Genomic DNA, 16,416 nt, shown 5'->3' with positions numbered 1-16,416 from the left:
ATAGTGGACAGTGGTTTTGTGGATCACTTCTACTACCATTCTTGTAAACAGGTGTAACCTGTGCTTTCTTCCAACTATTGGGCACAGTTTTTTGTCTGAGGAATCTACAATGGATAATAGTTAGAAGAGGGGATAACTCGGCTACAGATTCAGTATAAAATCTGACAGTGACTCCATCGGGCCCTGGAGCTTTGCTCAATTTTAACTATTTCAGCTGTTTCTCAACACCACTAACACTAACATTTATTTTACACATCTTTTCAGTGGTATGAGGATTAAATTGGGCCAATCTCCTGGGTTTTCCTATGTACAGGAACATTTGAAAATGGAGTTAACCATTTCAGCTTTTGCTTTGCTACCCTTAATTTCAGCTCCTGTCTCATTCACAAGTGACTGGACACTAACTTTGGTGCAACTGACAGCCTTTGCATATGACCAGAATTCCTTTGGCTTTTGTGAAAGATCATTTGACAACATTCCACTTTGGTACTCATTGAGGGCTTCACGCATTGCTCTCTTGATAATGCATTTTATTCAGAACAGTCTCTATCTACAGCCCTGTGCTTTGTTTTACTCCTATTATGCCATAGTCTCTGTTACTTTAGAACTTTCTTTACAGTGATTGTATACCATGGAGGATCCCTTCCATTATGAACTGTTCTACTGCTGTACATACACTGATGAGCCAAAACATTATTACCACTGCCCACCATAAGGCTGTATCCTGCCTGTTGACACTGAGGGCACATGAGGTGGTAAGACAAGTGTATGAATGGCGCAGAAATGAATGGTGAATCATTCTAGTGACGATAAGTGGTGCAGATGCAGAAATCCCCCAACTTAAGTGATTCTGACAAAAGCCAGATTGTTGTGGTCCAGTGCCTGGGAGCGAGCATCTCAAAATTGGTGAAGCTGGTTGGCTGTTCACGTGCTACTATCATGAGCATCTGTGGAAAGTACTTGAAGAATGCTGAAACCTTAAGCAGGCAACAAGAAGTTGAACATCCATACCTTATCATAGAACATACAGATCTGAGGCTTGCCCACTTTCTAGAGGAGGATAGGTGGCAATCTGTGGCAGATTTGAGACCGAGTACAGTGCTGGTGCAGGCACAAGTGTTTTGGAGTACACTGATCAGCGCACAGTGTTGAACACTGTGTTCCACACCAGAGGACTCCTATGTTGACCCACCACCACCACCATCAGTTATGATTACAATGGGGACGGAATCATTGAGATTGGACCATGGATCAATGGAATCATGTCACCTGGTTGGATGAATCCTGTTTAATGTCAAAACCATGTCGATAGTCATGTCTAGATATGCTGGCCTCCAGGCAAACAGCTGCTCAAAATATGCAGCACACAACGGACGATGGTCGGTGGGAGCACTGTTGTGTTATGGGGGCATTCATCTGGGCTTCCATTGGACCTGTGTTAGTAATTGAAGGCACTGTGACAGCTTTGGACTATGTGAACATTATAAGGGATAACTGTCTGTGTCACAATGCCACAATCGTGCTGCAATGGTTTGAGGGGCATGATAGTTAACTCATGTTGATGTCTTGGCCATCAAATTCAGCTTACTTGAATCCGATTAAACCCAACTGGAATGTAATAGGATGCCAGCTTCATGGCAACAAACCAACCACCAGTAAATTACAGGAAGCGTATGACCTGTGCACAGAAATCTGGTGCCACAAACCTGTGGAGACTTAGCAAGTACTTGTCGAATCCATGGCATGCAGAATCACTGCTGAATTGCGTTCCAGAAGTGGACAGACATGCTTTTAAGTAGATGGTCATAATATTTTGGCTCATCAGCGTATCTGTCTAGTGCATAGTCCCTCTATGTGCTCCTATCCTGTGCTGAAACTTCCAGTTCCTCATTTAGAAATGACACTACTGCTCTTTTACCCAGTTTACTTAACATGTACACTTTTGTACTTGTTTTAGTTGTCCTTTGTTGGTTTTAGTTGTCTGTTGTACTTTAGTAATCATTATTGTCACAACCTTGTCATGGCCACTGATGCCAGTTTTGATGTGGATGTCCTTAAAGAGGTCAAGTCTATTTGTTGTCATTAGATATTACATATTTCCATCATGAGTGGTGTTCTGAACTATCTTTTCTGTATAGTTTTGAGAACATGTTTTGCATTAACACAGGGTCTAGGGATTGTCAGTGCAGAACTCTATTATCAAATACAAAGACTCTGTTTAGAAAAGTGCATGTAACAGTGAGCAAAACTTAGAAAAGATGAAATATGACAGTTACTCTAAAAATGCTGAGCTGAATGCTTGGAATCAAAAACTACTCTGCATCTAATCAGTGGATCAGTAGATTCAAGAAGTACGATAACATGGTGTACAAAACTACATGGGGCAAAGAAAATAGTGTAAACATACACTGAAGTGCCAAAGAAACAGCTATAGACATGCGTATTCAAATACAAAGATATGTAAACAGACAGTATACAGCACTGTGATCGGCAACGCCTATATAAGACAACAAGTGTCTGGTGCAGTTGTTAGATCAGTTACTGCTGCTATAGCGACAGGTTATCAAGATTTAGGTGAATTTGAATGTGGTATTAAAGTCGGTACACAAGCGATGGGGCACAGTATCTCTGAGGTAGTGATGAAGTGGGGAACTTTGCATGTGACCATTTCACAAGTGTACCGTGAATATCAGGAATCCGGTGAAACATCAAATCTCCGATATCACTGCTGTCGGAAAAAGATTCCGCAAGAACGAGACCAATGGCGACTGAAGAGAATTGTTCAACATCGTAGAAGTGCAGCCCTTCCACAAATTGGTGCATATTTCAATGCTGGGCCATCAACAAGTGTCACTGTGTGAATCATTTAACAAAACATCATTGAGATGGGCTTTCAGAACCAAAGGCCCACTCGTGTACCCTTGATGAGTGCATGACACAAAGCTTTACACCTCACCTGGGCCCATCAGTGTGGACACCTACATTGGACTGTTGATGACTAGAAACATGTTCCGTGGTCATGCTGGGTGACATGTACATAAGCATCGTTTCAAATTGTATCGAGTGGATGGACATGGACATGTACAGATATGAAGGCAACCTCATGAATCCATGGACCCTGTATATCAGCAGGGGACTGATCAAACTGGTGAAGGCTCTGTAATGGTGTGAGGCATGTAAAGTTAGTGATATGGGACCCCTGATAAGTCTAGATATGATTATGATGGGTGACATGTACATAAGCATCCTGTCTGATCATCTGCATCCATTCATGTCCATTGTGTAGTCCGATGGACTTGGGTAATTCCATTAGGACAATGTGACATCCCACACATCCAAAATGGCTAAAGTGGTTCCAGGAACACTGTTCTGAGTTTAAACACTTCCGCTGACTACCAAACTACCCAGACATTAACATTATTACAGTGTAAAAACGATAATTTTCTTGTTTTATCTAAAAGTTAAGATTTATTGCACATAATGAATACTAAGTACACCGCTCAAAAGAATTAGGGGAACATGACTTTGGGTGTTTGCTCTGTTCTGTTGTGCAATAATTGAGGAATGGGTATGTTGTCAAATTATATCTTTATCTTTCACAAATTAAGTACAGAACAAAACTTCATTACATCCTCAGTTGTTTACTTAAAAAGAACTGAAATGCCCGACAGGTGTCAAAAACAAAGTGGAAACAGTCATCCGTCCTGTCATCATGGATGGTTTTCATTGGGCTTTGAGAGCTTCAATAAAGTGTATGCCTTCCATGAGCATTTATCACTGCCTGCTCTTATGTGGCATGCTCCATTAATTCTATGGAGCTCACTGTGTGGTATTTGTTCCCATTCTTCAATGGGTGTGTATGATAGTTCTTGGCGAGTCTGATAGAACAGTTCTTGGCAAGTCTGATGGAAAAGGATGACCATGATCACATCTATTAAGCATGTCCCTTAAGCACAATGGGGTTTAGGTCATGACTCACTGCCAGCCATTGCATTACTTCAGTGTGATGATTGCGTCACGAGCAACAGCATGGCTATATAAGCATGGCAATGACAACCACACAACAGTCATCCACTAGACAATGGCAGAGGAGATCTCTGCTGAAAGCTTGTGGGCAGTGAACCACTTGATGCGTCTTTAAACCCGAGAATGTTTTATTAACAGATATCATCGCGAAAGCATGCATTCATACTTTCATCCCCTATTTCATCTCCTAAGGGAAGGTATCTCAGAAAATCTCTTCTTCAACAATCCTACAGCGTAAGATCAACACCCTCTGGAAATTTCAAGTTTTTTATCGTTGGTGGTTTGGGTTGGGCAATGATGAGGCAGTGAGTAAGTCAATCAGTCGGGGCATTATCTTTTATATATGGATATATTATTACACATTCGAAAATTATTTAACTGCTTTATGGAGTAGAAGGAACTTTCAGGTAGATGATTTCAGTTTGTGTATGAAATAAATTTTCTTTTCTATTAAAGTCTTTACACGACTGAGTATGTGGTCAAAGATTTTATTGCTGAATATCTCACTTCATTTTCTGCCACACTTGAGGCTGTGTGAAGAACAGTGTTTCTTTGTGTTTCACAGCTTAAAACATATCCTATTGGTGCCTTGTACGCTAGGATTACTAGCTTTGTGTTCCTGTTCTAATTAAGTTACACAACATTCGGGCAGCTGTATAGTAGTCTTTCAGGTATAGCGCCTGTGAATGGTCCATGGTTTTATAATATTATGACACTAAAGTGTTTTTGTTATCTCAGCCGAATGAGGGCTCTGTTAATAATTTGTGAGTCCTCATTGTACACCATTGTCAAAGCTAGTAGAGATTTACTGTGCTGAAAGGGTGGTCAGTGTACACACTTACAGTATACTGTATAGGCACATGATGTTTTCAGCAGCTAGTTTGACAAATCACATGCACTGGAAAGATTTGTAGTTACTAACAGGCCTGACAATATCGACAGTGTCAGTATAGAGACAAGGCTCAGTGATCACGATGTCATCTTAGTGACAATGGTTGAGTAATAAATCCATCAGGAAGAGTAAGAGAGTTTTCATGCTGAAAAGAGCAGATAAGCTGTTGTCGGCATTCTAATTGGACAAGGAATGAACATCATTTAGTTTTAATATGATCCGTAGAGAAATTATGGGTTTAAACTCGTGTAAAATCAAACTCTGGAGAATTATGTGCCTTTTAAGGGGATTGAAGGTGGAAAAGTCCCACCACAGTTCAAAACAAAATTCAGGAAATGTTGAAGAAGCAGAGATTGTTGCTCTGTCGGTTAAAAAAGAATATGGAAGTGTTAACAGGCAAAAATCAGTAAAAATTCGTGCATCTACAAAAAGGTCGATGGGGGTAGCATACTACAGCTTCCACCATCATACCTAAGTGAAAAATCTTACTGAGAAAGTGAGAAAATTCTGGTCTTGTGTAGAATCACTATGCGGATTGAAGGCTTCTATCCAGTCACTTTTGAGCCAGTCTGATGTAGCAGTCGAAGACAAAAAAAGGAAAGCTGAAATTTTAAATGATCATTTATGCAGGAGGATTGTATAGACATACCATCATTTGACCGTTGCATGGACTCCCCTATGGAGGACACAGTAATAGGCATCCCTGGCACAGAGAAGCAACTGAAAGAGTTGAAAATAAATAAGGCACCTCTGAATTCTTGAACATATTATAAGTTCAAATATAATAAATTTCCTTGGGACAGAGAAGCTTCTGTCCACAAGTTAGCACTGTTTAAGGAAGCATCACACATGTAGAACTCAGCTTGCCCTTTTCTTACATGATCCTTGTGAACCATGGATGAAGGGCAACAAGCAGGGCCCATATTGCCAGGTTTACGGAAAGTGTTTGACATAGTACCCCACTGCAGATTGTTAATGTAGGTCCAAGTGGCTTGGAGACTTCTTAAGTGATAGAACCTCATACACAGTCTTCAGAGACACAGGTATTGTGTGATATGTTCACTCCTGTTCTCTATATACATAAAATGATTGACAGATAGGGTGAGTGTTAATCTGCTGATGGTGCTGTATTGTACAGGAAAATTGCTTTGTTGAGTGGATGTAGAATAATACAGGATAACTTGGACAGAATTTCTATTTGGTGTGATGAATGACAGTTAACCATAAATGTAGAAAAATGTAAATTAATGAAGATGAGTAGGAAAAACAATCCTCTGTTTTTGAATACAGTATTAGTAGCATGCTGCTTGACACAATAACATCAATTAAATATCAAGGCATAACATAACAAAGTGGTATGCAATAGATCAAGCACAGATGATTGATAGTAGGGAAGGTGAAAGGTCAACTTCAGTTTATTGGAAGAAGTGTAGCTCATCTATAAGGGAGACCACATACAGAACTAGTGCAGCCAATTCTTGAGTACTGCATGATTGTTTGGGACGTTCACCAGCTTGGGTTAAAAGACATCAAAGCAATTCAGAGGTGTGCTGCTAGATTTGTTTTTGGTAGGTTTGATCATTGTGTAAGTATTAAAGAGATCCTTTGTGAACTACATCCTTTGTGAATTACATAGAAAATTTAGAACACTGGAATTTGCAGCTAACTGCAGAATGATTCTACTGCCACCAATGTACATTTCTCGTAAGAACAATAAAGACAAGGTTAGAGAAGTTAGGACTGGCACGGACATTTTGAACAGTCATTTTTCCCTCCCTCCACTTGCAAGTGGAACAGTAAAGGAAATGGTTAGTAGCGGTACCAGTTACCCTCTTCCCTACACCATACGCTGGCATGCAGAGTATATATATAGATGTAGTTATATGATGGATCAGTTATACACTCATAGGGCATTTAACATTTTAAACAGGGACACAAATGTCAGTATTATTTATGTAACAATCATCTAAGAAGGAAGGAAGGTTAGAGTTTAGTTTCTTGATAACAAGAAGGTAACTGGAAATGGAACCTAATTCAGATGGGACAAGGAGGGAGAAGGCTCTCGGCCATGGTATTCTTTAAGAAACCAAGTTGATATTTTCCTGAAATAGATTAAAGAAAGCATAGAAACCTGAACTGGGTTGGAGAGACAGCATTTTGAATGTGCTGTGCAATTATGTTTGTTCAGATTTTTTTCATTTATAACATAATTGTATAGAATGTAATGATGAATAACTGGTGAATGTAAATAAGTGTTTCCAAACAACAGAAAGCAGCTATAGTGTGTTGTTTTGCAGAAACAGTGGACCATCATTCACCTTAAAGATGAATAAATTGTAGACAATGTTAATACCAGTGCAAAGGAAAGATCCTTTTGATTTTGGCTGTATGTTTTTGTCAAGAACTGAAACACGAACAACTTGACATGTGCTTATTTCTCTCTTCAGTGTAGATTTTCTTAGTCTGAAAGGATTATTTCTGTTTGTCAAGAATCTCACATGCTGTGAATAGTACCACATGACAGGTCACCTGTGTTTACAAAATGGGCAAAAGAATGGATACATAGAATTACAGACTAGTATTGCAAATATCCATCTGTTGTAGGATCTTAGATCATATTTTAACTCCAAATCTTATGACATTCCTGGTGTAAAATACGTTTCTCTTAAAAAAGCAGCATAAGTTCAGAAAAGAAAAAAAACTCTTTGTGTGAAACAGAACTAGGGCAATGGCCTTCCTGCAGTGTATACACTGGTTCCATGAGATCACTGAAGTTAAGCGCTGTTGGGCATGGCCAGCACTTGGATGGGTGACCATCCAGCCGCCATGCGCTGTTAACATTTTTCGGGGTGCACTCAGCCTCATGATGCCAATTGAGGAGCTACTCGACTGAATAGTAGCGGCTTCAGTCAAGAATATCATCATGATGACTGGGAGAGCGGTGTGCTGACCCCACTCCCCTCCTATCCGCATCCTCCTCTGAGGATGACACAGTGGTCGGATGGTCCTGGTAGGCCACTCATGGCCTGAAGACGGAGTGAGTGAAACAGAACTGGTTCATTCACATGAAATGTGTTGCAAAAAATAGAAGCTGGTAAACAGGTAGATTCCATTAACCCATGAGCAGGCATGTCATTTTTCATAACATGAGTGGCCACGTGGTGTACTTTGTACACATGTAAAGAGTAGCTGTCTTTATGTTACCAAGGTAATTATGTGTGAACAAAATCACAGTTTAATCTTAATTTAAGTCAAGACTAATAAAATAAACTTATATTGCCTTAGCTAAGCCACTGTTTAATTAAACAATAACAAAGTAAACTTTTATGATATCATTCTTTTGTCACATGCAAGTGTTACCCCACAGATCTCTGCCAACTGCTTATGTGATTACCAATCATCTCATAAACAACTGCCTAATTATGGGCCGGCCGCAGTGGCCAAGTGGGTCTAGGCGTTTCAGTCCAGAACCGCACGACTGCTACGGTCCCAGGTTCGAATCCTGCCTCGGGCATGGATGTGTGTGATGTCCTTAGGTTAGTTAGGTTTAAGTAGTTCTAAGTTCTAGGGGACTGATGACGTCAGATGTTAAGTCTCCCATAGTGCTCAGAGCCATTTGAACCATTTGTCAGAAGCGTGGAGGAACAGCTAAAATCACTACAATTTAACAAGGCTCCAGGGCATGAGGATGATGGGATGCTGTCAGATTCTATACAGAATATGCAGCTCAAGTTAGCTCTCATTTTAACCATAATGTAGCATAGGTCCCCTGAATAAAAAGATGCCCACAGTAATTGGGAGAAAGCATAGCTCACACCTGCTACAAAAGAGGATAACAGAAGTGGTCCACAAAACTTTAGTCTGATGTCTATCTGTTCTAGAATCTTAGAACATACACTGAACTGAAGGTGATGAGATATCTCAAACAGAATGATCTCCATGCCAACCAACATGAATTTGAAAACATTTTTCATACAAAACACATGTTGCACTTCTCTAACGTGACATCTTGAAAGCCATGGATCAAGATAATAACATGGAGGCAGTATTTCTTGACTTATGAGAAGCATTGTTTATTAAAAAAAAAAAAAAAAGAAATGTCATATGGAGAATCGAAGAAATTCATGACTGGACTGGGGGCTGCTACTTAGGGAGGATGAGGATACAGGATGTTACCTTGAATGATGAGTCATTAACAGATGCAGAAGGAACTTCTGGCATGCACCACAAAATTGTGTTGGAATCCTTGCTGTTCGTGCTGTCTATTAATGACTTGGTAGACAATATTAACACGAACCTCAGAATTATTTGGAGATGATGCAGTTATCGATAATGAAGTACTACCTGAAAAGCTGTACAAAAATGCGGTCAGATCATGAGAAGATTTCAAAGTGATGGAAGGATTGACAACTTGATTTAAATGTTCAGATATGTAAAATCGTGCACTTAACAACATGTACAGCAATATTGTCGTGTGGCTATAACATCCTTTAGTCACCATTGGAATCAATCACCTTGTTCAAATACATAGCCCTAACAATTTGTTGGGATACGAAATGGAATAATCACATAGACTCAGGAGGCAGGTAGCAGAGTTCAGTTCATAAATAGGAAACTGCTTACAAAAAACTTGTGCATTCCATCATAGAATAATGCTCAAATGTGTGGGACACACACTGAATAGGACTTACAGGGGATATTGAATGTTTACAGAGGAGGGCAGCATGTTTGTTTGGCTCGCAGAAAGGCTGAAAAATATGAGTTGGTGGACAGTTGAAGATAAACATCAATTAAACCTGTGAAAACCTATTTGCAAAGTTTCAAGGATAAGTATTATGTGAAGAATCTAGAGATTTACTTCACCCACCTACATATCACTCACCTAGCGACCAGGAAGACAAGATTAGACAACATGCATCGAGATATTTAAGCAGTCATTCTTCCCATGCTCCATATATGATTGATGTGAAAGAAACCCTGCATGTGATATAATGCTAGGTATCCTCTGCTATACACTTCAGTGATTTGCAGATGATGTACTTAGGTGTTGGTGTACTTGAACAATCTGCAACCTGTTCCGTCATCTTTCGGGCGTGCACTCAGGACAGCGGCAATTCTTCTTGCGATATTTCGGCTGGAAACCTCCCAGCCATCTTCAAGGCGAGTCAGAGACTGAGTTCATAGCGTTTGCGCGTACCTATTTATACGGAGAGTCACGTGATACAAAGCTGCTGAGGATTGAAAGCGCATGCGTCAAAGATATCAAAGTCGTCACTGCTGCGCTAGTCATAGATAAGATGTATATAGCAAAGATAAATATATATGCGCAGAGTGCAAACAAAATAGTGCTGCTGCGAATCCACCGTGCTTGTAAATAAATAATTAATCTTTAAAAGTGGTAACATCTGTCGGAAGTGAAGATGCAGAAATTCTTTCCGAACGAAGGTGTGAAATAAGCGGTTTCCAAGCACTGTCAAGATGAAATCCTTCATCACGGTTTACCAGGTTGTCGGCTAGTTGTATTTCTACAGCTTCCTTAACAACTGAGTCCCAGAAAGATGAAGCAGTAGTTAAAATCTTAACATCTTTATAATCCATGGCATGGCCAGTAGAAATGCAATGTTCGGCAACTGCTGATTTGTTGGACTGAAGAAGACGTGTGTACTGCTGGTGTTTGGCGCATCATTCCTGTACGGTGCGTGTGGTTTGCCCTATGTAACATTTGCCACACTCACAAGGGATTTCATAAACTCCCGCCTTTTGCAAGAGCAGATCATCCTTAACGGATCCCAACAAGCCTGCAGTCTTAGCTGGTGGGCGGAATATCACATCCACTTTATGTTTCTTCAAGATTCTAGCAATTTTAGAAGAAACATTACCCACGTATGGGAGAAAGGCTGTAGATTTCACTTCCCTTTCCACTTCCTCATCCTTTTCGTGTGATTTTTCAGCAGTTTTTATTTGCAGGGCTTTCTTAATCTGCTGTTGCGAATAGCCATTTCTCCTAAAAACTGCCTCCAGGTGTACAAGCTCATCCTGCAGGCTGTCAACATTAGACACTACATGAGCCCTGTGGACCAAAGTTTTCAGAACACTCATAATTTGCGACGGATGGTGGCAGCTAGACGCCTGCAAATACAGGTCTGTGTGTGTAGGCTTACAGTATATGCAATGACCTAGGGATCCATATCAAATAACACAAGTGTTGTGTAACTGTACATCTTCAGTGCAGTGATATGATTAATGTAAGTAAATGTTGATGATCCATGGCTACACACACACACACACACACATACACACACCTCCTCACTATAGATGTATGTCTCTTCTTATTATCCCTACACAAGATATACAATAATGGCTGCAGAACTGTTGCGCAGTCTTCCTCAAGTACCAGGATGTAATGAGAATAATGTTGCCTGTCTTCCAAAGGTTCCCCTTTAAGTTCCATGCCCATTTATTACACTTCTGTATGGGCTATACCGCCCTGTTATAAAGTTAGCAGTGGGTCACTGAATTCATGTGATATCTGATGCCAAATCTATTTGATTAAGATTCCAAATGCAGGAAAAGCATTCTAGTGTTGGTCACATGAATAGCTTCTATGCAGTTGCCTTTGCATCAAATGAAGGAAAGAAAGAAGATTAGCATTTAATGTGCCACCAATAACAAGGCCATTAGAGATAGAACATGAGCTCATATTGGAGAAGGAGAGGACAGAAAATCTTGGCATTCACCTAAGAAAATTAGGGAACTTGCAGGAAACCTAAATCTGGATTTATGAAATGGATTTAAACTACTGTGCTCCTGTCTTAGCACTGTGCCACCCTTCTCAGCCCCCATTGTGTCATTGTCAGTTCACATGGACACAGGGACCTTCCTTTATTAATCATTCATATTTTGTACCACTTATCTGTTCCAGCTTTTCCAGTACATTAATTACATTTAGTATCATCTGTGAAGCATGGCATAATGTTGTAAAACTGATTCTGTTTTTTAGGTTTTTGCAGAGCGTATAGACTTCCCACGTCGCTCACTTAGCATGTCAGAACTTGCAAAGGCAGGCAGTGGTTTATCATCTTGCTGCTTACTCTTTCGCCGAATGAAGCACATTCGTAATCTGTGAACCAAGTCCATCATAAGGTGCTCATGTTGTAAGAATGAAATCTGCTCATTCATCAGTGCATCATTGTATAAAGCTACACACTGTTCTATCACAAAAATCATCTTCAGGAGGTCTAATATGAGGTGTAATTAAAAACTTGTAGAACAACATTTGCTGTGGAATTTGGAGGATACTTGAAGATTATTTCTCATTCCAAAGCATGAGACAGTCATATTATGATTCCATATCTTTTTCATTTGTTAGTGTAATTTTGACAATATATTTTTTCATAAATCCCAGCATAAAGTAAAACTTTAACTGCTGACTCCATTGTTATATAAACAAGATAGCCATCTTGTATAAATCAATAATGGCTGTGAATAGAATACATTATTAATTTTAAACAACTTTTAGTGTGTACTTGCTTTCTTGTGTAATAGGTAGTAGGCCTATGTTGTGCTACATTATATAAGGCATAATTTGGCACATTTGTTTCCGAAGAACATGGTAAAGAATTTGCTGTTATTGACTAAACTGAAAGAAATAATATGGTTGAAAATCATATTTTACACCAGTTAGAAATGATGGCAGCTACAATGCAGTTGAAATATGACAATATAGTTTTAAAATGCGATATCAGTTGATCTCCTTTGTGGTCCTTAACTGTACCTTTTTTTGTATATTCCATATATTGGTGGCAATGAATAGATCTGGAATCAGTCTCATGACTTTATGCATAGCTTACTGCTAAATACGTTGCAAACACTGAATGTGAAATGGAGTTGTTGCAAAAGCATAATTATACACTGCCACTCTCTTTGTCTCTAGGATACAGCTTTTATGTGATGTTAGATATAAAGTAGCTTTTAGATTTTGTACATCTTGACTGTTTTGGATAAAATAATATGTACAGAGAAATCTGATATGTTTATCAACTAGTGTTGTGTGACAGAATAACAAAGAAGAGTATATTAAGCCTGTTAGAAATGTGCAGAATCAATTTAAGATGACAACACACTTTCTGTAGTTACTGTCAGCAACTATTGTACCCAGTGCATGTTTGCTTTTAAATGTTCAAGGAGTGATAATGAAGACAATTGTCAACTCCTCTCTTGCCACTTAAGGTCTGTGCTGCTGCTTTACATATTTGGAAAAAGTTACTTTATGTGTAAAAGACTGGTAACCACAAAAACTGACATTAAATTGTGGTATTAATGGTTATATATACCTTGTAGTAGATATGCTGAATATTTTGTTAACATGACTTTAAGCTTCTTGCGTGAATGTACATCAGTCTCATATTATTCTCAACATTGATGCATTTTACATGAGCTTGCGAGCAAAACTGCATTTAAGTATTATTAAATTTCTACTCATAAAGATTGGTGAATTAATTTACAAAAGGTGCGGGTATTCCCCAGAACAAATTAACTGAGACTTATTAAGGTAACAGCAGTACATGCAATAGTGCCTATGTATGTTTGGTAATTTTTGACCTTGACATCAAGTGTATTTGCAAAATTTTTACTTTGGGACACTGGGGAAATATTTATTCATAAGCCCAGAATTGAAAAAGGAAAGTATACACAAAGAGATTGTTTCTGAAAACAGTAGCAGAACTTATGTCTAAAATTTATATTTATTTCAAAAATATGATGTTACTTTGAATATTTGATATTCAAAATGTTCTGTAATTCACTGGAAACAATGTCACAAGCTTTTCTACTGTACTTATAAATGCAATGAAGAGCTCACAATGATAGAAAATGACACCCGTATATTTGAGATTAGTTTGTGTAATGAAAATATGTGGCTACACCTGAATGCAAGATCTGCACATTATGTTGTGTCCTACTGAAAGCAATAATAAATTGTATATAATATTGCCAAAATACTGTTTACATTATTCACTTAAACCATAAAAACTGACACAATCCATCCTACCCTTATATTTTATAACATGTGTGACTATACCATTTAGAACACAAATAATGACGTAAAACAGGGTGTATATGCTCCGGGAAATTTAGCATAAACCCAGAATTTTTTTTATTCAGGAGAAAATCGAGAAAAACCTGGGAATTTTCTAGAATACCGGGAATTTTTTGTAGTTTTAGTCTTCAGTTAAATTTTTGTGATTATGACTGGTAAGAAGTGATAAACAGCAAAATGTGTCAAATGATTTAGGATGAAGACTATGAACTACTTCATAAAAGCAAACCCTCCTATGAGCATGACATCACAACTGTTTACATTAAGTTTGTTTGGAGTAGTTGCCAGTGAGCTTGTGCACATGCACAGTTGAAATGCATAACGGCAATGCCTTCTCCCTGTTCTGGATTCTTGAAGTGTGGCTGCAGCAGTAGCAAGAAGCAGTCATGCTACACAGAAAAATTTTTCTGGCGCACCTAAGCTGCCAGATTTGCGCATGCACAGAGCAGTCTGGGTTTTAATGGGAAGAGGTTAGTGACCCGTGTTTACGTTTAGTGATTTTGCTGTTTCCTAATGTCCTATTTCCTTTTCATTTACAGTTCACACATCAATGAAAACAAAACTGATTTCTGTTGCCTGGGGCTACCAAGAAAATTGAAATACATGCACATAATTACAGAAGGCTGTTATTAATATGTTTTCTGATTTTATGTTATTTCCACATTTTTGGCAGTCAAGTATTAATTGCCTTGCACAACAATGAAGTTATTTTTGTGGGTTTGCAAAATAAATGTGGCTTTTATTAATCTTTCCTGCAGATGAAGTCAATTGATAAGAAACTAAGTGTTTCATTCTACACTGTTGGCTAGTTTCAACTGTTCACTGTATTTCAAGTGCACATTTTCATCTTCTGGCACATATGGCATTATGCCATAATAAAGAATCAAACATGAAACAATATACTACTGGTACTCCATGGAAATTTGCACCCAAAAAAGCGCACTGAAAAGCTTAATATCAGGTTGGGACCTACTTCATTGTGAATCTGGACATATGAATGTGTCCTTTAACCTGAATTATGCATTTTAGTATGGTTTACGAAATACCTAAGCTCTTGGAATATCCTTTGATGTCCTATTTCGTCATGTAAGATCTCTTAATGTTATATGTGTATGAACGTACGGGCTTCCTACGTCATCGTAGTTGCCCACACACAGTAATGCCTGTCTTCTGGTGCAGGTGCAACTTGACACTTTTTACAGGTGTAGCTAACACCCGTATGCTCTCTGGCAGCTTCTGAAATGAACCCAAGTCTAAGAGGCCGCGGAAAAATATTGCGAATGGTTCTTTGAAAATCATTATTTTCAAAAGAAATTTTCATTCACGCAAGATGAACTATGTTGCTTGTGAGAATATTTTACTGGTACATTTGTGTGATGTATCTTATCCCTCGAGCAGGTGCGCTGGCACACAGAGTGCGCCAAATTTATATAATCAGCTTATCCAACATGTTGGCAACAATGGAGACCTTTGAAACTTGACGTTTTCCTTCATTATTGTTCTGACGACTGTTATGTGCAGTGCAAAAATGTCGAAGCTAAGGAATTTGTTAAATGGAAAATGTAGTGTAGCGCTGTCACTTCCGTTGCCCTCAGTGCGCTGTGCGGCTGGTCATGTAACTATTTTTTTTTTTTTACATCTTCAAACATTTTTACTTACAACATTCGTATGGCCCGTGTTCAACATAAATTTTTATTTTAGGGCAAGACAGCGTTTAACAAACGAGGAACTCGAATGGCTCTTGAATGAAGACCCAGATTTTATGAAATATGTAGACACTACATCAGATGCTACAGATGAGGAACTGAAGGTAATTACTTGTAGTGACCATGACACTGAAAGTGAACAAGAGTATGAGTCAGACAAAAATGAAGACAATAATTGTCAACCAGGTTCTATTGACGACTGGTTTGTGGGAAGAGACAAAACTTCTAAATGGAGGAAAAGTACTAGCTCTGCCACAAGCAAAGCGAGAAGGAAAAATATTGTAAAAATTTTTCGTGGACCCAAGGCTATTGCCAGGGACGTAACAACTGAGATTTCTGGATTCCTCAAGATAATTAACATGGAAATGATAGATACTATTGTGAAATATGCAAACAAATATATTCAGCCGAAACCAGAATTTTCTGATTACCAGAGAGGAAATAGACAAAAAAGAATTGACAAGAAGTGAAATACTGGCACTTTTTGGGTTACTTTATCACTTCGGAATGAAGAAGGCTAAACACGAATGTAATGGAACTGTGGAATACCGATGGATCAGGAATCAGAAGTGAAAGAGCTGTAATGAGCTACAAGCATATTCTATTCTTGCTGCGTTGTATTCGTTTCGACAGTAAAAGCACAAGAGAAGGGAGGAGAAGATCTGATAAGTTGGCTATAGTGTGTTCGATTCTGG

At 38.7% G+C, this 16,416-nt stretch overlaps 1 protein-coding gene across 2 annotated transcripts in view; it reads left to right on the top strand.

Annotated features, from left to right (window-relative positions):
- The window catches only part of LOC124712925 (N(G),N(G)-dimethylarginine dimethylaminohydrolase 1), a 68,899-nt gene extending 54,984 nt beyond the window's left edge, over positions 1-13,915 (top strand). For both annotated transcript variants that reach the window (XM_047242910.1, XM_047242909.1), the window contains exon 6: positions 11,919-13,915. In XM_047242910.1, the coding sequence (XP_047098866.1) occupies positions 11,919-12,044 (126 nt within the window). In that variant the 3' untranslated portion in view covers positions 12,045-13,915. The remainder of the gene's footprint in view (positions 1-11,918) is intronic.
- The last annotated feature ends 2,501 nt before the right edge of the window (positions 13,916-16,416 follow it).

Source organism: Schistocerca piceifrons, chromosome 1 (genome assembly GCF_021461385.2).
Source record: "Schistocerca piceifrons isolate TAMUIC-IGC-003096 chromosome 1, iqSchPice1.1, whole genome shotgun sequence".
NCBI classification, from domain to species: domain Eukaryota; kingdom Metazoa; phylum Arthropoda; class Insecta; order Orthoptera; family Acrididae; genus Schistocerca; species Schistocerca piceifrons.
Note: the sequence above shows the minus strand (reverse complement) of the source record. Positions and strands in the feature narration are given on the sequence as shown.